Genomic DNA, 23,939 nt, shown 5'->3' on the forward strand with positions numbered 1-23,939 from the left:
TACAGGGAGCTTAGAAAACTGCCTTTATTCTATTAGTTGTTGGAAAAATGAAAATACAGAAAGAGTTTAGTTGGCTGCAGAACAGCAAGAAGTTCACAGGTTAGGAGTCTGATCACTACATGGTAACCAAACTTACACAAAAAGTTTCATTTTTTTAGTTTTGAAACTGGGTCCAGCAATGAACTTAAGGCAACTGAACAGTTCAGAAGCTTTGAGTGTGAGCAGGCTGTCTTTTCTCTATGGTATGTCACGGAAAAAACTCCTCCTGGGTATGCAGACCACTCAAATGGGTCAGACTCTTACAAATGAACAGGGGAAGAGGATCAGCTGCTTTCCATCTTACTTTATTTTTTCAAATACAGTTTCTTAAAAAACCCAGAACACCTTAATGCAGAGGTTACAAGTAACAGTATTAGGAAATCCAATTATACAAAAAATACTACATCTAAGCTGGGGTAAATAGATTTATTTTTGGTAACATACATTTAAACTGGCACTAATTACACAGTAACTAAAAGGTAACTAACATGAAACCACAGAACCCTCACTTGTCCTTAGCTGAATGGGACTTGGTCATTTCAGAGTGATCACATTTTTAAACTAATGTTTTAAATCACTGAGCCATGAAAATCAGATCTTCCTAAATGTGATAGCACTGAAGCTACACTTGATTCCACATACAGCCATGTAACTGTTGTACTCAATTAGAATAGGACGTTAGTTATAAAGTAGTTACAGACCAATCCTCTGTGTTGACAGCTTTTTCTCTTTCTAGAGAGAAGACAGAAGATAGAGAATTGTCTTCAGTTAGCGCCTGACATATCCTGTGAGTGCAGAAAAGGTTGGTTAGAGGAATGTTGAGGTTAACCTTGGGTGCACAGATGAATTTGATGCAGATTGTTATAAAAATCATGGTTGGCTTCTAAATACTGGTAGCAAGATGACTCGATTTTTAAATCTCTTAAGTAAATTATAGATAATGAAAAAGGCCAGTAATCATACACTAAGATTAATAAACAGCACTTCAAAATTACTCAAGTGCAGGGTGCTGCTTTGGCCATCTTCCTCTGGCCACACTTTATAAGAGAAGGCACCCAGACTTTTTCTTGCCACGCCGGGCTTGCAAAGCAGCTCTAGTGGCCATTTCAAAAACCTCCCTCACACCGTCTTTGGTCTTTGCCGAACACTCCATATACCCAAATGCACCAATGCGGTTTGCCATATCTCTTCCTTCTTCAGGTTTGACAGGCTCCTGGAACAACACAGAAGCAATTGGTGAAAAGTCCAAAGCCACACCAAACGTCCCCAGTCTATTCTTTCCCGCCCAGCTTCCCAACAAACATGAAGATATTTCTAGATTAAATACACACAATTAGTTGGTCAATTAATAGCTAGTCGCCCCTCTGAGATTAATACTTTAAAAATAATACAGGCAGATTTAAAATAATATTTGCTTATATTCTCAAGATGCTGCATATAATTCTCAGCCTGGATTACAGACTGCGTGCATACTAGCACATCACACCAGTGCTTGAGGACGTGATAGATTTTCTAATGCTTCTGAGCTTAAAGAGCACAAGTCTGCTTATTTAAAACTAAACGTTTATGCATCTTTTTGCCATAATTGTAACAAAAGCCTATGAAGAAACCCTAAAATTGATGCCTCAGTCTGTCTAAAAAGAAATATGATGCAACAGGAGCAAAAATTCCGGGGCTGAGCAGAGTACCTGCAGGCCTACACCCAACCTGGGAGCTTCAGACACTATCTGAAAATAAAACCAAGTGATATGCTCAGGAGTGAGCTTCAGCATCTGTGATTAATTCCTTCAAAACAGGTACCAATTAAACTGTTTCCTTATACAACCTGAAAAATAAAGATTAACTGAAGCATGCGTGCATCTGATGTACTGACTCTCTGAATCAAGTCATTTCTACCTCACAAATCCAGCTCTCCAGAATGGAGCAGCTGACTGTTAGTAACCCAACAGCTCCTAAGAAGGCAGTTTGCATTGCTTGGAATGAAAAAAGAATCTTTTTTTTTTTTTTTTTTTTAAATCACCAATATGAAAAACAAACACTCAGTTACAGGTAATGAATACTTTCTGGTTCCTGTCACAAATAAGCGTTCATTGTGCAGCCCATAGGAAGCTGGCAGCAAGCTGCTGATGCCCATTTACTGTTCTGGGTACAAATGACACACACTTCATTTCCTGTTAAGACACTCAGAAAGGAACCTGCCTGCTTCATTTTGGCCAGCTCTCGTCTTGTGTGCTCGTCATTCCTCAGGTCCTTCTTGTTTCCTACCAAGATGATAGGCACGTTGGGGCAGAAATGCTTCACCTCTGGGGTCCACTTTTCTGGGATGTTTTCTGAAAAAATGAATACAAGTGTGACTGTAACTAAAACCCACTTCTGGGGCTAGTTTTCCTTTAAAGCTTCTATCTGCTGATTGATTTTAACTTACTAACACACAGCGATACAGTTTTCTATTCTTAATGTAGGGTGCAAATAGACTTGTTCTAGTATCACCAGAAAGTCAAGCCTATCTATGGTTCATTTTAAGGCTGAAGGATACCTAACATTTTGGTTTCTCTATCTGTCTCAGTAACTACCTGACAAGGGTGAGCATAAGGTATTTCAAAGAACATACTGTAGAATTCTGAACTAAGGAGTTATGGAATATTGTGCTTCAAGAGAAACATTTTATTTTATCTCCAGAAGCTAAAGATGGGCACAACCCCGAAGCATAATTTTTCACAGCAATTCTTCCTTTCAAAAAGCAAGATCAAACCATCGCTCCAAACTCTCCCATTCGCTGTACCAGAAACATCACTCTACAGACTAATTACAGATGCACAGAAACAAAGACTGTGCGCAAGTCATTTGTAGATTTACCATTTCTCCTTATCTGCAGCAAATGAATTTATGCTCACATACAAGCAACTTTTGTCTCCTACAACTTTCCTTCATGACTCTTATTTTAACAGACCTGCAAATGGAAGACTGGAGGGTGGTTTGCAAAGGAAAACCTTGACAAATTCTGTAATAGCAGGAAGAGTTGAGCAGTCCAAAACATTAGACTTTGCTTTCAGAAGCTCTCAGACACCTCAGATTCAGCAGTGGATATATTATACCTGCAGGTTACACAACTCCTTTTTAACTTCATGAAATGCCATTCAGCTTTTGAAGAGACTAGACTATTATGGCATCATTTTCTTGCCCGAAAGAAAAACTTAGACAAGCATTTTGAAGCTAGTTTTTGCACTTCAGCCAAAACAGCAAGCAGTTGTGCACCTGGAGTGCTCACCTCTAGGTGTTTCACAACTGAAGTGCTGCCTGGCAGTTCACTGCTCCCAGTGCACAGGCACTCTGCTACTGGTGAGCAGGGAGGACAGGAAAGGAAGAGTAGCTGAGATCAGACTTGGCTTAACGAAACCACTCACTAGAGCTCAGCAAGCCACCCTGTTTTCACGGCAGGCAGGCAGCTCTCCAGCTGCTGGGGGTAGCACATGCAATGGGAGCGAACACGGACCAAACCTTGGCCTTAACAGCCACACCAAGCACGACTACAGCTCCACTGTCAACCCAGCCTTGAGTTGTTTTAGAGAGAGACCAAGACCATGAAAGATGTCTTTAAACACGGAATCAGGTGGAAGCGATCAAGAGAGCAATCAGGACTTTCCAGATGTCAAGCTGGCACTGATTTTCCTAAAAAGGCACTCTTTCACACCTACCTGTTCAGTGGTTGCTACCTTTCAGAGGCAAGGCAACAAATCAGACTGAACAGCCATCAGGCATTATCCCAGTCAGACAGTAATGCCACTGGGACATCTTAAGGAATATTTTGTTTGCTTATGTGCTCAAGCCTTCTGTAAATTGTGGCAGGAACGGTATTTTTCAGCCATAATACACTGAGGGTGTTCAGGACTAATCCTTCCATTAACTGCACTGTGTTTCATGCCTCCTTTCTGTCTCATTCTTGCTTCTTCCCAAGACAACTCTGGGAGGAAGGGTTTATCCATAAGATAGATCAGAAGTGTAGGAAAGATGCACCTCTAAGGACAGCTTGCAGTGATCAGGATTGCCCTGGGAGTAGAAAACTCTGAAGGATTCAACAGTTTAATACATTTGGGAGAGAATCTGTATGCCATTTATGAGCGCCGTTTGAAATAATTTGCCACCTTTCATTAACACACAAAGCAGACAGGTTTCTCAGTTTTACTGCTTTGGAACTGCCTCCTCACCCAATGTACGGGCATAATTTTGACCAGTGACAAACAAGTGAAAGTCAGTCGCTGTACAAAAGGGTCTTGCCAAAGCACATCTGGTCAGTCTTTCTCTGAAGATCAACCTTACCATTATCAGCATTCTAGCAACATATCTCACAAACAGACACTAACGAACAAATCCCACTGGTGAGTGAATTTTTACAGAAATTCACTTATTTAAGAAAGTGCTACCACAAAGCACGTGGTTAGGAGACTACACTGGATGGAGTAATTACCATTTTAATGGGACAGAAATCAAAGTTCCAGAGTTTTTTTTTTTTGAACCTTAGAAATAGAAGCATCTCTACTTCCTTCTCCTTACCCTCTTCAAAAACATATTTTTAAGATCAAACACATAGATTCCCATGCGTCAGTTTTATAAACCAATCAGTGAGCATTTTAGTCGTGGACTCCACACAGAAGAAGTGCCCACCTAATAAACAAACAGAGGTCTGAAATGTGTTTCTGGAGCTCAGAAATCTTATATCAAGCAGCTCTTTTCTCCATCACAAGCAGATGCCAGCCAAGGGAAAGCAGACTAGAGTGTAAATCTTCAGCCTCTGTGATCATTTCCACTAGTGAGACAGCCACTCCCTTAGGTGCCAACCCCTCTCCAGGATGGTTCTAGTCCACGTTTCTTCCCCACCAAGCCAAGAAAGAAAATCTAGTATATTTGGAACCTAATAATTTGCAGTGTTTGAAACCGATCTCTCTTTTGAATATAAATGAAAAAAAAAAAAAAAAGAAAAGACGGGTAAGGAATGAAAACACAAGCCTTCTCATTTATGTACAAAGTTACTCCATTTTCCTGGATATAGTGTGATCTCGAGTGTTTAAGAACCTGTAATTTTCAAGGAGAAATAAAAAAAAATATTAAAAAATCAAAATGCCACTCAGTGTTGTTGAAGAATACAGGTTCCTTTAAGGCCTTAATTTCTGAAAACCATACATTGAAACCAGTATGAATTTTGAAGTTAGTGATGTTCTCAATCATTACAGCATGTGAAAATATATTTTACAGAATGATTTCCCAGGTCAATACAGTAACAGAGCAACAATTCTCACTCAATTATTGATATACTTACCTAAACTATCAGGACTATCAATTGAAAAACACATAAGTATAACATCGGTATCTGGATAAGAAAGTGGTCTAAGTCGATCATAGTCTTCTTGTCCTGCTGTATCCCACAAAGCCAACTCAACCTGCAGAAGAAAGACAAAGGCAGTTAGCCAGATCACCAGGGAAGGTTTGATTCATAAGCTAGTAATCCAAGCAAAGTGGATAAAGTATTTCAGTCAACACCACTCAAAAGGAGGGGAACATAAGACAAAACGCTTTGACAAGAGAACTATGAGAAACTTCCCATTTTGTAGCTCCAAAAATCAACTTATTGTAGCCTTTTTCCTTTTTTTTTTTTTTTTTAATATTCATGCCTACTGTCAGTTCTCTGAAAGGATGTAAAAGCTACCAACAGAACACCAAGACAGAGGAATTAAAGGGAATCAGCTGCAAAGGGCTGAGAATCTGTTTGATAAGCATTCCAGAAACAGCAGTTTTCAATGAAAGAGGACTAAGCATATGCTATTGAGGATTATTCATGTTTTCAATTGGTTTACAGCTGGAACCTGTAGTGACTAAGAAATGTCAAGGTAATACTTATTTGTGCACAAATTCATTAAAACTCCATCACAGCAGAAATTTAAACATGTAATTTGCTTCAAAATAAAAGTGATTTCTATGTAAAGTTTCTTGTTACTAAGAATTGAAGTTGGCTAACATTCTCAATATTTATACTTGTGGTAGAAGTAGAGAACACCCCAACAGGATTGTTTAAAAAGTTTAGAAGATATAGCCAATATTTAAACAAGGAAATTTACTCTTGCTTGAGATTCTCTGATCTGTCTGTAACAGAGTGGGTCCCTTCTTGTTTAAGCTCTTATGTTAGAAAAACTCCAGAAAAAAGTCCACAGCAGCTCAGACAAAGGCAGACGGACAGAACTGGAACTGAAATGGGAACGTGAATGAGCAATGTAAATGTCTGGTTGTATTTTGAAGATACAAAGCCTTATTTGCATACTTGTAAGGAAATTTCTGACTGAAATATAGAAGAATTACTCCTTAGAGTAATCTCTGCATTCACATCATTCAATGTGAATTTTGTAGCAAATGTTCATACTTTTTACAGAGACATCTCCTGCGGGTTCTCTCACACAACATTTGTATCAGCCCCTTTGTACCATCCAAAGAAACACATCCTGCAGCACCACTACGAGTCTTCACGTGGCTTCTGAATGTTTCTGGTAGTGCTCTTCTAAGAAGACAGTAGGCAAGCTACTCTCAAACAGGACAGTCCTAAGCAGTACTCTCTTACAAACTTTTGTAATCAAGTTTTCAGACAAAGTGCTTGGATAAAATATGTCATCTAGTTATGAAAAATTCAGCTGACATTTCCACAACAGAAAATGCACTGCTCAAGCAGCTCATGCAATTTTTATCTAGGTACTGGCTGCACAGAGCCAACAGGGCATGGCTCTCTGTTCAAACCATTTAGAGATGCAGAGATTCAGGCAGAAGGGAATGAGGCAATTTAACTAGGTGAAAAGAGATAGAAATGGATATCATACATATTTTAAACAACAGTCCTCAGAGTCCAACAAACTGTAGAAATTGTAATTCTGCAGGAAAACATGTTCTTATGTTAGCTTAAAAGGATTTTTTTTTAACCTGTTCATATCATGAGAGAGAAAAGCTCTTTTCAGACTTGGATAGCATAAACTGTAATGCCACGATTAATTGGACTGTGACAGTAGGAAATCAATTTTAAAATAAAGCACAAAAATGGCTCAAAAAGTTTTTGCTCAAATCAGAATCGAAAATGAGCATATGAATCTGTCACTGCATCTGAACTAGAACTGACTGAAAGATTTTCTGACTGTGCCTGAACCTACAGCAAAAAAACATGTCAGAGTGAGACGAGGAAGCTCGGCACCACCAGCACCATGACCTGCCACATGCTCGACATGAGGACCCGTGGCATGGAGGTGAGCTGCATGGTAACAAAACAAGACTAATGCCATGCCTGCCTAAGTGGTTTTGAAAATAGTTGGGCTTTCAAGGTACAAAGTTACTGCTTCACATGCTTCCAGAGTACCCTTGAAAGTGACAGTTTTACATATCACACACTCCCCTTGTGTGACACAAATGCAAAGGCAAGCTATTTGGCTTTCGGACAGCAACTTTCAGATGGCTGATTCTTGGATCAGGGATTTGGCACGTTTGTTTGTTTGGCAAACAGAAGGACTCAGAGGTCACATAGATTAAAAACCAATTTTCAAAATATTTAAAATGAGATGTTATAACATTTCATTTACAAAAGAACAAACTGAAAATGAAGCTCAGTGAGCTGCATGCTCGGTACACTTGGCTGCTAAGAAGTGCATTCCTTCAGACAAGTGGAACAAATGATGAAGATGTACAACTACGAAAATGAAATCCCTTTGAAGCGTGCCAGTCATCTGTTCTAAAGAGGATTCTGCATGTTGCCAGGAGCAGGTATGAAAAAAGACTTACTCCAGGGACTTGTTTTTGTCATCACGATACCAGGTCCCAATCAAAACAGGGACTCTGCTACGCAATTCCAAAGGCCCAGTGTCCTCAGCATGTAGGCACATCTTTGGAATATCCACTCCCATATACTGCAATGTTTTCCTTGGTAGAACTGTATGGTTTTTAGAGTCTCTAATTGTAAAAGGTTAGAAATATGTTGTTAAACAGACATTGGATATGTGCAGGTTCTAGACAGGTCAGTATTTTTGTCCACAGGAACATGCTAAATATTTAAAAATAAATTTACATCTTGAGTACTAAGCATGCATACTGACCACTTATTAAAGAATTGTGGCGATCTCCATGCTATTCTGAATAAATTCAAGTTCATTTTGACTATTACAAGAGAGTACACATACCTGTTTTCCATCCACTTCGATATCTGCTACATAATTTTCAAAGACGGTGGGAACATACACTTCAGGGAACTGGTCTTTGCTAAATACAATCAGCAGACAGGTCTTTCCACAGGCACCATCACCCACTATAACCAGCTTTTTTCGAATGGCTGCCATGGCTGAAAAACAAGACAACAACTTATTAATTCTTCCATTACAGCTTTTAACTGAGATGCTAATAATTAACAATCATTAAATTTCTAATCAATAGGAGCTTTTAAATTGCATCTATCTGCCCAGTAGAGAGAAACATATCTGGAATCATGCGAGTTCAAATTCCCATCCTTTTAAGAAAAATATTCTCCAGGATGTGTCAACACACTTGTAAGCCACTAGGCTTAAAAGCAATAGAAGGGAGGGAGATCAGTATGTTTTAGCATTTCTTTGCCTATTCTGTCTTTTAAGACAGGAACCTCCACTGAAAGTAAGTGAGCGAGCAATACTGCCCACGAACACATTCTGAAAAGTGTCTTTTAGATGATCCAGTAAGAGACGCTTCAGCCCAAGGGCAGTAACATTTTCTCATCACGCTGAGTTGTCCTAACTGTAAAGTGCCAGCAGCTTTCTGTGAGTCACTTGGACTGGGAAGCTCTCTGCTGCCACGTCAGAGCACTCGCGGAAGGACCTCGAGGTAACCAGCTTGTTCCTCAAATTACAACCACCACGCTGCAAAGCGTTTTGGAAGTACACAGCTCAGTCCTCAACCCGTTTTGCTGGGCATCGCCGTTACTGGGTCACTGGAGCCTGCCACCAGCAAGGGCTGCGGTGGCTAACGGCTCGGGGGACGCAGGGGAAGACGTGCCAGCAGTGCTCCTCGCAGCTCTCGGCGGCAGTACCAGACCGCGCTGGTGTTGGTGACACAGAAGGCAGCGCGAACAGTGAGCTGGCAAAGTTTGTTAATGATACAACATCGGTCCAGGCAGTTCACTATAAAGACACTTCTAATGATGCACACAAAGAGAAGAATTGTCCCAACTTCGAGAGCACAAAACAAGGGGCTCTGAGCTGCCTATGACGTTGCATAGGCAAGATCTTGGGTCAAGTATCAAGTTCCTGGAAACATCAGGAACTGCTCTGGTAGCACTCAAAAGAACTAAATGAAATTTAGTTGGGGCTGCCCCATCCCTGGCAGTGCCCGAGGCCAGGCTGGATGGGGCTTTGGGTAGCCCGGGCTGGCAGGAGGGGTCCCTGCCTGTGGCAGAGGGCTGGAATTAGATGATCCTTAAAGGTCCCTTCCAACCCAAACTACTCTATTGCTCTGTGAAATGGCAGGAACTGCTAGGAAAGCAACAGAGTAACTTTCATCTTCGGTCTCAAAAGCTGGAAAAGGTTCAAACAAAAGCTAGAGTCAGGGTGAGACTGAATATGATGGCATTGGATTTGCCAAACATCTACAAAGGCACAGGTGGCCCAAGCAGCACGGAGAGGGATTCACTGTTCATCCCCACTTCCCATAAATGCAGAGGGGGACACAAAGACAGTAAAAAAGGGTTCAAGCCCACTGGAAGGCAGCAGTTGAGTGACCAGGGGAACTCCAGCAAGAAGATGCTGTGGACATAAGAAATTTACGCAGACCTAAAGGAGACCAGGCAGGTATGTGGGAGAAACTTCCTGTACAGGTTAAAGAATGCAGAAACCACACCTGGCTTAGAAAATCCCCACAGTAGAAAGTATTTTGAGGCTGAGAGAGTACTTCATAGCACTATACATGTACTTGCTCTTTTTTTTTCTCTCTGGACACTCTCCAACAGTTTCACGTTCTTTTTGAACTGTGGTGCCCAGAACTGCACACAGTGCTCGAGGTGAGGCCGCACAGCGCAGAGCAGAGCGGGACAATCACTTCCTTCGACCGACTGGCGGTGCCGTGCTTGGTGCGCCCCAGGATGCGGTTGGCCCTCCTGGCTGCCAGGGCACACTGCTGGCTCATATTCAGCTTGCTGTCAACCACAACCCCCAGATCCCTCTCTGCGGGGCTGCTCTCCAGCGTCTCATCACCCAGTCTGTACGTATAGCCAGGGTTGCCCCATCCCAGGTGCAGGACCCGGCACTTGCTCTTGTTAAACTTCATGCAGTTGGTGATCGCCCAGATCTCTCTGCAAGGCCTTTCCACCCTCAGCTGAGTCCACAACTCCTCCAAGTTTGGTGTCGTCGGCAAATTTGCTCAAAACACCTTCTAGTCCTACGTCCAAATCGTTTATAAAAACATTGAAGAGGACTGGCCCTAAAATGGAGCCTTGGGGGATCCTACCGGTGATGGTCCACCAGCCTGATGTGGCCCCATTTACCACAACCCTTTGAGCCCGTCAGCCAATTGCTCACCCATCGTGTGATGTTTTTGTTTAGCTGTATGCTGGACATTTTGTCCAGCAGGATCCTATGGGAAACTGTGTCAAAAGCTTTACTGAAGCTTCATGAGTGAATTCATTTAACGAAGCTTCACGACAATGGAGCAAACAGCAAAGCCATCGTAAAATTGACCACCACCCCAGAGGGAACACCCTTGTGAGTTAACTTTTGCCATGACAATCCCAGTATGAAGCTCTGAAGGTGACTTGGTGCTGCTGGCGAGGGAGAAGGGTTTGAGGAAGCACATGAGAGAAGAGCACAGCAAAAACGTTCTCTCCTTTCCACCTCTTCTCTTGCTTTAAGAAATTAAGGCAGTGAAAAGGTAAAACTAACCACCTAAAAGCAACCTTTAGTACGATGTGGCTAAGAAGCAGTGGCTATTACAGAGATCTGTATTTCTCTGCGTGCAAGCTGAGGACCATTTCAGCCATCAAGCAGCAAGGGCTCAAGGACTTCTAAAGCACAGCTTCATCGGACACATAACTGCTCAAGTAATCCAAATCTCTCTCTAAAATGGGCTTCATTCACCTTGTGAATACATATGTACACACATCTACCTTAGGGGCTTGGGGTTATTTTTTTACATTTGTGGAAGGTTTAAAATGATCCACACTTCAAAAAAAAATACCTTTCAGTGGTTTTAAATGTTTTTGAATACTTTTTAGCAATGGTAATATTTGATTTTACAGAACTGGAGATCATCTGTTCTCTCTACTAAGTCACAACTGACTACTTAAAAGTCCTATCTGCTGTCGGCTGTGCAATATGCCCTTCAAAACTGTAAGGCTGAGTCCTACAAAACCTCTGAAGCTATCTGCTCCACTACATTCACTATGAGAAAACTTCCCCTAATGCCTATTCTCAGCCTTCGTAGTGTAATATAAGCCCATTACTGTTTATCCTATTTGACATGGGCATGGCCTTTATGAGGAAAGGCTGAGGGAGCTGGGTCTCTTTAGCTTGGAGGAGACTGAGGGGTGACCTTATTAATGTTTATAAATGTGTAAAGGTGAGTGTCAGGAGGATGGAGCCAGGCTCTTCTCGGTGACACCCAATGATAGGACAAGGGGCAGTGGGTGCAAGCTGGAACATAGGACGTTCCGCTTAAATGAGACAAAACTTTTTTACAGTGAGGGTGACAGAGCACTGGAACAGGCTGCCCAGGGGGTTGTGGAGTCTCCATCCCTGGAGACATTCAAAGCCTGCATGGATGCCATCCTGTGTGATGTGATTTAGGTGTTCCTGCTCCAGCAGGGGGATTGGACTAGATGATTTTTCAAGGTCCCTTCCAATCCCTCACATTCTGTGATTCTGTGTGATAGTACAACAGCCCATTCCCTTTCCCTAGTGTATTTGAGAATATGCAACTTTATTTAATCTTCTCTTCAGGCAAAATCATTTCAGTTAATTCAAGACTCCTTTGAAGCCATGCTTTCTAAACTTTTGTGTGGATCCCTTCTGGACACAGTCCATTGACACACATTTACCAGAGCATGAAGGCCAAAAAACAGTACTTCACCTAGGGCTCTACCAACGTTAACTAGAGCTGAGGGATTACTTTGGTGATCTTCCAGGCTATACTGTTGTTTACACATCACAATGGATGTCTGCGTCTTTCCCCCCTTCCCAAAGACAACACCGCTGTTTCATGCAGCTTCCAATTCACGCTAAGTCCCAGATCTTTTCCATTAGCACTGCTACGTAGTAAGTCACCCTGCAGTCACAGCTCAGTAGTCTCATGTCATGCTTTTATTTATCCTTCTTGATTAATGGTTTATTCCATCTCCAAGTTCTAGTCCCATCTTCCATCTGAATTACAGACTTTCTCAGACGCAAGTTTCATCATCACGATCCCCAGATAAGCACCCAGAGCACTGAAGAAACCGTAACAAAGCCAAAGTTGGTGGGTAGCAGAACAGGATAACCGGCTCCTCTTCAGTGATTTCTGCTTCTCCCTTCTGTACTCATGTCTGGGGTCCTGCCCCCTTCTCACTGGCATTACCTGCAATAGGCAGCTGACCTTCTTCGCCTCGTCTATGGACAGCCTTCTTTTTCTGTGGGGTATCACATCAGCTCTTAACTTCCTCTAAATACTTACGTCACTCTGGATTTTTTCTAAACGTTCCTTGTCACTTGAATCTCACTTTACATTTTGGCCTTCTGGGTTTTTTCTTCACGTACATATGCCTAAGGTCTACAAGAAAACTGCAATTCAGTAAAAAAAAAAAATTCAATACAAAACCAAAGCAAACAAAAACCACTTTGAAATTTGCAGATTCTCAGGAGTATCTTTTTCATCAGAAAAGCTAATCATGAAAACTCTTCCTGCCAGAGCCTTTCCTGAGGTCTGTGGGCATTATTTGCACGCAGTGTGGAAGACCACCCTCCCACACGAGCTGCCATTCAGCTACTTCCTTCCAGCTGCTCAGGATCCACCCCAGGAGGACCCCCCCTGCTCACAGACTCTCTGTGCAGGACTGTCACCAGCGTATCTCACACTCACTGAGCAGTCTCACTCATTTAATCCACTGGATATTTGGGTAATTACGACCCCCTTATCGCCAACTTCTGGAGGGTCCTGCTACATGCTCAGAAGGAGCCTCAAGCGCCTTATCGTATTTTGGTGGCCTACGGTGTCCTCATCTTTTTTACTTTAGCTTCACCTTCCAGAGACTTACAGCAGAAGAATTTCCTCAGCGTAATGTCCTGGGAACAAAAGTGTTGTGTAAAATTAAATTAAGGGATGTAAAGATCACCATTTATATCCTTGCCTCCAAAGCCCTAGGAGTTGCCTCTGGTTTGCTTAGTCCGCTCCTGGCATTCTCTCTCGTGTTCCTGCACACGCTGCACAGGCTGAGGTGAGTTTGTGTACGGACCTCAACAAATTTTCAGAAGCGCTGGGTGGATAAATACGCCCCAGGATGTCACATCTGATCACCAAACAGACACCACCATCAGCCTTGGAAGGAAGTCACCAAACATCACAACCACTTGTTTCTTCCCAACATTACAGCTTTGCGGTACTTGAAGTTTCTGCTCTACTGGGGAGGTTGAACTGCTGCTGCCAGAACAATATACTTCACTTTTATTCAACACACGGACGTTCAAAGGTGGAAGGAACACTGTTCTTGAGCCTGCACCAACTGTCTTCCTATGAGAGATTCATCATCGTGTCTGTATTACTGAAAGTCTCTACGTGTCTGACAGTTGTTCTAGGGATGCTGCATGTCCAGAAAAAAACATTTTTGCTCTCCAATGTCAGTAGATATCTGGCCGTGACAACAGTATACCGCAATTCATGAAAAATTGAGACAGCTATTTTCTACTTCATCACTCCTTTATTTGCATTAGTATATTCACGGTAATAATTTCTTAATTTGGAGGAATAGCTTCTTTGAGTTTGTTATTTTAAGTTAAAATAAATACATTACCGTTCAGTGGGTAGCTAAACGGGACTGTCAGCTCTGGCAAATACTCAGAAGAACATCCTTATAGCATAACTGAGAAAAACCTGATTGCTTACAGTGCGGCTACATCTTAGTGGTACGTGTCACAAGGACAACGCTAACAGCGTTCACTGCAGCTGGGTCTTTCTGCTACATTTTGACATTCTCTAGTTTTTGTAGTCAAGTATTCCGAAGCCTGAAAATACATCAGTTTGAACCAGCAGTATGGTTTGACAGAAATCAACAGGTATTTTTCTAGCCTAAAATGTTTTAAGATGTACTCAAGTTACATGCAAGTTAATTTTTGCTGCAGTACAGCCTGTGACCAGCACGCACTTACATTCAGAGGTAAAAAGCCGTGTCTAAAGTTCAGACGAGGACGCTACACATAGCCCAAGCCACCAGAATCTCACTATAACTGAACACAAGTATTACACATTCATCCTTTTACACAATGCATAGAGCAGGGAGAGAGCAGTAAATCCAGAAAGCTGCAGGAACAACATTGCTGGAGATGCTCACAGAGCAATCAGCAAGAAATATTCAATCCCAAGTAGTGCAATAGAACAGCTGCAGTCATCTTCTAGGGGCATCCGTGCCATCTTCTGTAGCAAGACACCAGATCTGCAATTTTTCCACCTGGTAAATGAAGCAGTCCTCCCACCCCTGCATTTATAGGGTTCTTAAAACCAGCTGGTCCGCTAGACTCAAAGTGGAAACTCTCACAACATGACACAAGTGACTCATCTGAATGGAAGAGATGCAGTGATGACATTTCCTCAGACCTAGGCCAGTGCCTTCCACAGGTATTACAAGAGCTTCAGACGGTTTGCTCAATCCCCCTACCATCACAGGAGGTTACAACACAAGGAGCTCCTGTTTGTTGAGAGCTGCCACACTAATGCCCTTGTTGCATGAGGCTATTTCTAAGTGCAGCACCGCTCGGGGAGAGGCGCGCGGCATAAAGCCCTGCTTGTTAGGAGGATCCAGGGAGTGCTCCAGAAGGATGAGAAACGGGTAAAGTCATTTTTTTCCAGGTTTTAAATGTGCTCCCCCCAAAGCATTATTGTTTACTACAGTGGAATTTGCCTTTTTCTTCAGCACGCTAGTTATTTCTCCAAGGGACAACATTTCCAGAGCCTCCTCTCCTGCATACCCCAAGGCCACAAAAGGGTGTGTGAGGACTGTGCACGCTGTTGACATTCTGCGGATGGATAAGCTGGTAACAAACACGCTAGGTTTGCCTCTCTAGCTCTGGCCCTCAACCTTGCAGAAAGTAACACGGTGCAAGAAACAGCCCTTTACCACTGTGTACGTGTCCCGACTAGACAATTTCAATGATCGATCAACTGCTGCCAACTTTATATTGCCCGTTACGTGATATAGGCAGACCCACGGTGGTGTGCAGTTTTGTCAAGAAGCTGGTCTGTTACTGCTTATGTTACCAAGAGCCCAGCAGAAGCAGCTCAACAGTACCACTCACTATGTTTCTGATGCCAGGAGGGCAAACACCCTTTAAATTCTTTTATACCTAATCTTGCTGAAGTCCTAAAAAACAGAGGTGTTGGAAAGCATGGGTCTTAAAATCTCGTAACCAGCTTTTTTGCTGCACTTAAGGTTGTTTTTTTTTTTTTTTTTTAAAGTGCTTTTGCAAGCACTTATCCAGTTCACTACCAAGAGAATTACAGGCCCCAACTCTTCCCACTGACTTCATTCCCCCTTCACTCGGTCAGCACTGACCCGGGCCAGGAGGAGGAACAGGGCCAAGGCTGGGGGACTGGGGTCCGACCCTACACAAGCTTCCCCACCCCGAGCAGCCAAGCCCTGCCCTCTACCTATCCCAGGGGAGGACTGCCTCCGGGCCAGAGTGTGGATTTACCTTCACAGTACACTCACTTCTGCTCAAATATGAGGGGAGGGAGGAAGGAGTTTCTGCAAGGACTCCGGAGAGGAAGAGGACGTGGATGAGCAAGCTTTTCCCACAGTTTTCTTCTGGCCATTTAGCAATGTCTGGCACCGAAACCGAGAACGACCTGCGTCTCAGAGCAGCTACGAACAGAAAGGAGGTCAGGCCAAAAGCAAACAGGTCTGCCTGTAGGGCAGCTGTACACTGACAGTTAAAGAACGAGAACTGAACGTGGAGCATCTGGGTGGGGGAAACGGTATGATCAGAGAACGAGGAGGAAGAAGGGAAAAAGGCCAGGATGAGGATGGCAACCAAATTCACCCTCCTTTAGCAGAAGCCAGGATCCGCAAATCCCTGTCCTTTTAACTGCCACCAGAAGGCAAGCATCTCACCTTCCTCCTCCTTTCAAGTCCCAATGGAAAATGTCAGTGACTACATGCTTTGTAGTGTTCTTCCCCACTATGTTTTTCATCAATGAAAGCACATATAAACACGTTGTTAGAAACATTGTGGAGGTTACTACTGAAATGCTGTTCATGCTAACTTAAATCAGGTCCTCTGGGCACACACAAGCCTGTGTGTACTCCCTGTGCTATGTTTTCACACAACCCAGACAGGACGGGCCATGTGTTTAACTGGCGATAGCCGTGAAGCAAAGGAAACAGTGACCTCAATTCACCTCTTCCAGAAGTTGCAAAATGGGTAGCAAATGGCCTTAGGACTGCATTAAAAGTATGGGGAAAAAAAAAAAAAAAGCGATTCAATCGCAGAGAGGACTTAGATCCAACCCCTGCTTCTGCTGCAGGCTTCCTAAGAGATCCCAAAGAACTACATACACCAAAACGTGCTGCCAGCGACAACTTATTTATTGCCTTTATTTCCAAAGGCATTCAGAATAGAACTCATCTGTCCTACACTGAAAGCAAAAATCAAAAAACTCCATGCTTAAATCGATCACACCCGTTTGACACCACATACAACCTGAAATGAAGACTTGCTGGGGTACCAGTAGCTCTTCCGTTCCGTGACACTGGAATGCAATCACTAAATCCATGAATGCAGCTGCTGCTGTAAAGTGATAGGCAACACAGCTTACTGCTGTCATTAAAGGATGCTTAATTCTGTGCAAATTTGCCCGTGGACATCGACATTCATAAAATAAGCCACGCTATTTCCTGTATGGCTAACAAGGCTTTTGGGAAACAACCCTATTCTTTAGAGCACCTAGAACAAAGTGCTTTGTTTGACAGCACTGCGAAACAGACCTATTTCTAACTACTCTGCTACACGGGAACAGTTGGTAAGAAAAGATATCTACTGGTGGTGTTCTTCTTATGGGTTTTTTTGAGGGTTACATTTCAAATTTAACACTCAAAAAAGTCCCAAAGCTGGCAAAGCACAAGGCAGGCTACTGACACTGCACGTTACAAATAACCCATGGTGGAAGAGAATTTTTCTATTATATGAATGAAGTACAATTGAAAAAGTGACACAGGTCAGCGTAGCACCCAACAGGGTGAAAATACTGGGCACAGGCCCTTGGACAGGCGGTGCAGAGCGCTTGGCTTTCTGCTAGCAGTTTATTCAGACTGGGTATTAACCATGCTCAAGCCTGGTAAGTTGAAAGTGCTTTGCAAACACAGCTGGACGCTTCTGCAGCCACCTTTACACCGGGAGCCACGTAGCTGTGCTACAAGCCCAGCTAGTAAACCTCACCAGCCCTCAGCTAGCTGCAAACCACCAGCTCAAGCCTCCTCGCACCACGGCACCAGAACTGGGAGCAGGGTCAGCTCAGCTGCAGGTGGTCTTAAATGTATTGGTTTCGTGCCAGCCCCAGGGAACCCTTAATGACCAGTGTGTTTTACACAGAGTAATGAAGAGCTATCCAGAAGTACAGAACTGGAATTTGATAGGCACGGGCGCACAACGCATTTCAGTTGAGCACAAGGCAAATTGTTTATGCTGCCTTTATGGTGGCCGTGACGGGACAGGAGGTGACTCGTCCAGCACCAAGCTGCCCGTACAAAGTTTTTGTGGAAATCCAAATCGGCAGTCACTACTAGATCAGTGTCGTGTATCACATGGACATGGTACGCCTAACCTGAGGTATCACGTGAAGTCTCAAAGCTGGATTCATCATATCAAATGACAGTCTTTGCCCTTGCTTTCCTCTTCAGGATAAATCTTGTATGACAACATGCAGCTCATCTGACTCCTAGATGAGAAAATTGCTTTTGATTCTGGTAAGTTTTCTTGATTTCTGGCCACCACGGGAAAGAGCAAAACATTTTTTGCTTTGCTCTCTTTCCCTGAGCAGCCCACCCACCTGCTGGCGCTTTACAGGAGCAAAGCCTCAGCACGATCACACACACACCTTTCACTAAGAAGCCCGAGCCACGACCTGTGTGACCCTCTGTGCTCCAGCTCTGCATCCTGCAAGCAGTTCCAGCACCAGCCAGGGACCAGCGCACAGCAAAACTTACACTTCCCACCCCTGGGGACTCGCAGGCCACCCTTTACTATAGGGCTTTGCACACAGAATTGAGCACATTAGCTTGGGCCTCGTCTGCCCAGCGAGGACAATAAATTAGCAGTGGATGTCTACAGAAAAGCAGCGGAGGAAAAGGAACAAGAAGCTTCCTCACACAGGCTCCCCAGACTCCAGACATTTTCAGCTCAGGAGCTTCCTGGGCCAGACGCAGTTCCCGTGGGTTTGGTAACCTCCAACTGATTTCTCTTCATCGGCTTGTCCAGACTGCCTTTGAACCTGTGTAAACTTTCAGTGCTCACAACATCCTGTCAGAGGGAGTTCCCGCAGCTTAATTACACATTGTGTGTAAAGCCACTTCCTTCGAAGTCAAAGCTGTCCCTATCAGTTTCTTTCACTGTCCCCTAGCTCCTAACCAGGAGAAGAGCCAACAGCTTACCTAACTCACCCTTTCTGCAGGTCATGCAGCAGGCCTTCCAGAACAGAGCCTTGTAGCACAGGTTGTTTTAACCCCCGCCCCCATGCCTTGGCCAGCAGCAACCAACCTTGCAGCTGCCCCTTGTGCAAGGAGCGCCGGCATGGCCGAGGCGTCACGGCTGAGCGCAGGGGCTGGGGGGGCTCCTGCACAGCTCACAGCTGGCAGCCCGAGACGTACCTGAGGGCTGCAGCACACGGAGCACAGACAAGCTGCAGCGTGGTCATTCCCCAGCACACGTTTCACTCCTTGAATCAACTCGAGGTCAGACTATCTGGATTTTAGCACAGGGGTAACAAATCCACTGCTGCGATTCTTGCTCCAGCAGTGAGTTGTTTTCTGCACTAGGGGTAAGGCTTTACTTGTGACTTCCTCATTTACCTGTCCTCTGCTGATTTCTTCATGCTGTTATTTTGCGTTTCTTCCAGGTGGCCGGCAAGAAATCCAGCCCACGAGCTCACTCGACACAGGTACACTGCATTTTAAAGCTGCCCTCCTTCTCCTAAATTTAATACGAAGCACATTGATTTTGTAGCAGTTTCCTACTGAACGTGATGTGCAATTACTGTCAAGTGCTAACCAGAAGGCTGAGATGGACACTTACGAACCAAACCAAAACAATTAACACTAATTGTTTCTATTACCCCCAGCCTAGGCTGAGTGACATTGCCTTAATTCTTTCCTGAACGCTTTGTTACTTATTCCATCATTGTACCTGGGATTGATGTCTTAGTCTGATGGGATTACGATCATTAAGGCTGTCCTACTTCTTCTTATTATTATTATATACTAACATTCTTCCAAGCTCCTTCCACTGCTGCAGCATTTAAAAGAGTTTTCTGGAAGAAAACACATCTAAATAAACCACACTGTTCTCAGGCCAAAGAGCTTCAGATTTGAGGTGTATACAAAACAGAGGCGTAGGTCACCAACTCCAGCCAGTTTCAGCGTGCAGTGATGTTCAAACTTTTTTTATTTACAGAGATTACGAAGACACCTGGCTACAGGGAATTTCCCTGTGTATTGATCAGTAACTGGTGAAGGACAGGACAAAGAAAAGCACCTCTCCCACCGCTGACCACCAGCGGATCCTGTACAGCTCAATGTTCCTAAATGACCTGAAAAAAGCAGGAAAAAGACAACATTTACTGATAATGCCAAGATGCTCAGGCAATAAAGGCAAGGGCTTACAGTGATGAATTGCAGGACCTTCAAAGACTCTGCCTGAGCAATAAAACGCTGGATGAAACTTGAACACTGCAAAACCAATTCCTACTTCCTATAGGATTTGAGGGACTCTGAGTTGACCACTGCTATTCCGGGTACATAGGTAATTCCTTTAAAATATAAGCCCAACACTCTGAAGAGTTAAAAATAATAACAATAAATAAAAAGCCAGTATCCAAAAATAGGAAAGAGTGAACAAAGCAGCAATAACTAAGCCAACATGTGAACCCAGGAGGGCACCTTCCGCCCGTGTGCAGCTCTGATCTGCCCCACACCACAGCTGCCCAGAACTGGCAGCGCTTTGGAGCACAGCAGCACCGGCAGTTACACCACTGAACAGCTTCCACGTGAACAAAGGAGACAGAACTGGAAAAGGGACAATCTGGAAGAGGCTCACAACGAGGAAGAGAACGACTTGCAGGTGTTTCTCAAAGATAAGTGACGGTGAGGACAGCCAGGGCCCAGGTCTTCGGTCTCCAGGAAGTGCAGAAGGTAACGCCGGGTAAGCCAGCTTCAAAGCAAAGGACGGCAGACTTTCCAGCAAGACTTTGCTATTTCTAACACTTTTTAAATCTGTAACTTTTCAGATCCGTAATTTCTTAGTCATAGGTTTCTCCTCGAGCTCCAATTTCCCCCCAGCTAGGCATTTTCTGTGTCTTTGAGCTTGTTTTTTATTTTTTACTTTCGGTTTCTACATTTCTCCTGTCCCAGCAGTACGGCTGTCCTGCATTGCTTTTTAAATGCAAACAAAACAAGATGCTTTCATTTCCTTTCCAAGCCAGGATATTTATTTCTCTTTCAGCATGTGACTGGGGAAAAATATCACAAAAGGAGTTTCCCAAAACGTATTTTTTAGCCTGCTTAAGCCAAAAAAACGTTAAAAGCTGGAAGTGCAATACATGCAGGCAGAACTCTCCACTGGCACTGTGCATCCTGTTTTCCAAGCACCGAACTCAGCGAGGTCCTTCTGGACCTGTTTGCTCCACTCTTGACTACCTGCAAAGCTCTCCTCCCTTTTTCTACAGGGTTATGGGATTAACACCACTTCAGAACCCAGGGAAGAAAGCTAACTCCATCATTTCGCCTCTGCCACGAGTCGATGACGTGACACCCTTCCTCCCACACCCGAGGCAGGAGGTAAAGCAGAGACTACTGGGGCAGAAAGCAGAACTTTTTCTTCAAGATCTGTGCCTCCATTGCTGTCCTTCTAACTCTCGTTTAATATTCTTGTTACTTTGCCCCCACGGACTTGTTCTTCGTTATACGCAGGCACGACAACTTATGAGAGCACTTCTCTTATGCAATACCAAGTCCCAAGATTACTTCGCACAAAATGAGATTAGGGCTTAATATTGAGGTAATTATAGCAGGTCCATGGATTTCCAGTCATGTGTGCGATCTGCAAAACGCTTTGCATTTGCGCCAGCTTTTTTTCTTGGTGTCCCCCCTGCCCAGATACCTCCCTTGTGTCCAGCGGGAAGCAGGATGGCCCAAAAGCAGCCCAGCAGTTCCTGCTCAGGTCAGATCGCTGCCTTCAGGCACCTGCTGCTGCCCTGCACCATGGCAGAAGCACAAACAGACAAGGAAACCAACTCCCCCTCTCCCAGACGACCACCTTTTCGCACTCACGGTTGATGCCCTCACCTGTCCTCTTCTTCCTCCTCTGCTCCTACCACAAGCTGACTGCTGAGACTGCACTGGTTCAGGCCAAACGCCCACCTCCTCCAGCACCCTGCCTGACACCCACCTGCCTCTGAGATGACACCAAGGGAGAAGAACAAGCAAACGCATTGACACCTCCCTGAGTTTATTTTCCCAGTTTCCAGCTTGGGTATTCTTAGTCAGCTTGTTAATCTTTGTGCGCGGCAGCCCATTTGATAGCGTTTTCTTCTGTGATTTCATCTGTTTGATTTTGAAGTCACATAAATCATCGCCATTCAGGGCGCTTTGTAGTGCTGAGTTCTGTGGTCTCTGTGCAGACTGCAAGAGGCACCGTGGGTTTTGATCTAGACCAGAACGCACTCAGTCACGTCTTTCCAAGCTGAAGAGTCCAAATCTCCTTAAGCATCCCCTGTATGGAATCCACGCATTATCCCTGATCATCCTCGTCAGCCTCTTCTTTGCTTTTCCTGTTGTACTGAATCCCCAAGTCCATTTTCCTTCGCAGTAATCAGGGTATCTGTGGGCTATGACCTGAGAGCCATGATGCTATCCTGCTTTCTTCTTTACTCCTTTTCCCAGGGCTCCTCACATGCACTCATCTGATCACTGCTGAACATTCGACCTGCAGCATTTCCAAAGAATTATGATAAGCTCTGCCTCCTAAATGGCAATAATTAACTCTCCCCCCATGAAATCAAGATTTTTTTCCCAACTTTGCATCTGTCTGGAATTAATTTAATTTGACATTTTACTACCTTTACTTCAGCATCAGAAGGGCTACAAGCAGTTCTTCCTAGTCAGCTTTCGTCTTTCCTCCCCTTACTACCCAACACCCGTCTCACCTTCAGATCCCACCAGGAGAGCATGCTGAACAAAACAGGCCTAACTCCACAGATCCCTGTTCTTCTCTTGCCCCACGCTTCCCTTCTCTGTGCTTGCCAAGTCATTCCAAAACTTTGGGAGGCTTAAGCAGCACCATTTCCTTTGCAAAAGCCACACTGATTTTATCCACTCTTAAGTTGTTAGCCCAACTCTTTACTTTTTTTTTTTAATTTTAAAAATAGGCCTTGAACTCTATGATATCCTGCTGAACTATTTTTAAGAACTGATACCACGTAGGCCATCTCCTATTTCTCTGACTTCGAGGCATGAAGTGAGAAGTCAAACAGCGTAATTAATAATATAGACGTTTCACCCCCAAGTTCCTTCGGAACCCCTTGGGCAAGCACCATCTGCTCTTGGCATTTTGTAACTACACTTATGATTTTTCTGAAATACTCTTTGCTGACTGATCTTCCAGTGAGTCCTTATCCCCATAAAGAGAATTTCTGGCATAGGAACCTCTTTGGACTCCTCCACAGTAAACAGGAATGCACATAAATCATGTAACTTTCTTCTGATGGCTTCATCATCAAATAGTTCTTTCACTTCATCATCATCTACTGACCCTCCAGACTCCAGCAACCTTCTTACATGCTTGGAAAATAATTTATCATTTAATTTTGGTAGCAGTTTGATGTTACTGAAAGTCTCTTATATTTTTCATTTGACTTGAATGTGACAGTTCGTGTTCTTATTTACTTTCTGGGTCAACTTCAGAACTTGAACTTTCTGAGGGCTGTATTCTTTTTTCGAACAGTTTCTTTATCCCAAACTGCATTCTCATCTGTCGACATTCCACACTGTAATTTAAAATCTTCCCAGCAACATTTTCAATTTCAAGTGCAGAAGCCTAGTTCTGCTGTGGTTTACATGGAAGCCAGTCTTTCCAACAGCTTTTGGACTGAAGTTCAAAAAATGAACCGATTCTCTTTGTCAGTACCAAGCTGTTGAGATCCTACCTCACGACAGCCTTCCCATCTCACACAGCTTCAACAGTGCAGATGGAAGATGGAGAACAAAGAGCCCTCATGTGTAAAATGTAAGAAAAATGAAACGTTAGCAAAGAATGCAAACAGAGATAACTGGTACTTGGGAGAGCTGCTGGTTCTTCCAAACCACTGACACATGCAAAGGCAACCTTCCTTAAAAGCTGAGGAGGAGGAATCTCTCTGGTTGTACAGACCCACGTGAGGACCTGCTCCACATTGTGACAGTTCCATCAGCCAGTACA

General features: G+C 43.8%; 1 protein-coding gene and 1 long non-coding RNA gene across 3 annotated transcripts in view; one reads left to right on the top strand and one right to left on the bottom strand.

The window, feature by feature from the left end:
* RHOA (ras homolog family member A) overlaps nt 1–23,939 on the bottom strand; it is a 26,925-nt gene continuing 2,986 nt past the window's right edge. For both annotated transcript variants that reach the window (XM_040569226.1, XM_040569227.1), the window contains exons 2-5: nt 8,238–8,395; nt 5,354–5,474; nt 2,239–2,369; nt 1–1,252 (exon numbers count right to left, since the gene is read on the bottom strand). In XM_040569226.1, the coding sequence (XP_040425160.1) occupies nt 1,079–1,252; nt 2,239–2,369; nt 5,354–5,474; nt 8,238–8,393 (582 nt within the window). In that variant the 5' untranslated portion in view covers nt 8,394–8,395 and the 3' untranslated portion in view covers nt 1–1,078. The remainder of the gene's footprint in view (nt 1,253–2,238; nt 2,370–5,353; nt 5,475–8,237; nt 8,396–23,939) is intronic.
* The window catches only part of LOC121075702, a 24,570-nt gene continuing 6,000 nt past the window's right edge, over nt 5,370–23,939 (top strand). The window contains exon 1 of the long non-coding RNA XR_005823113.1: nt 5,370–5,518. This is a non-coding gene — a long non-coding RNA (uncharacterized LOC121075702). The remainder of the gene's footprint in view (nt 5,519–23,939) is intronic.

The sequence above is a fragment of the Cygnus olor genome, chromosome 10 (assembly GCF_009769625.2).
Source record: "Cygnus olor isolate bCygOlo1 chromosome 10, bCygOlo1.pri.v2, whole genome shotgun sequence".
NCBI classification, from domain to species: domain Eukaryota; kingdom Metazoa; phylum Chordata; class Aves; order Anseriformes; family Anatidae; genus Cygnus; species Cygnus olor.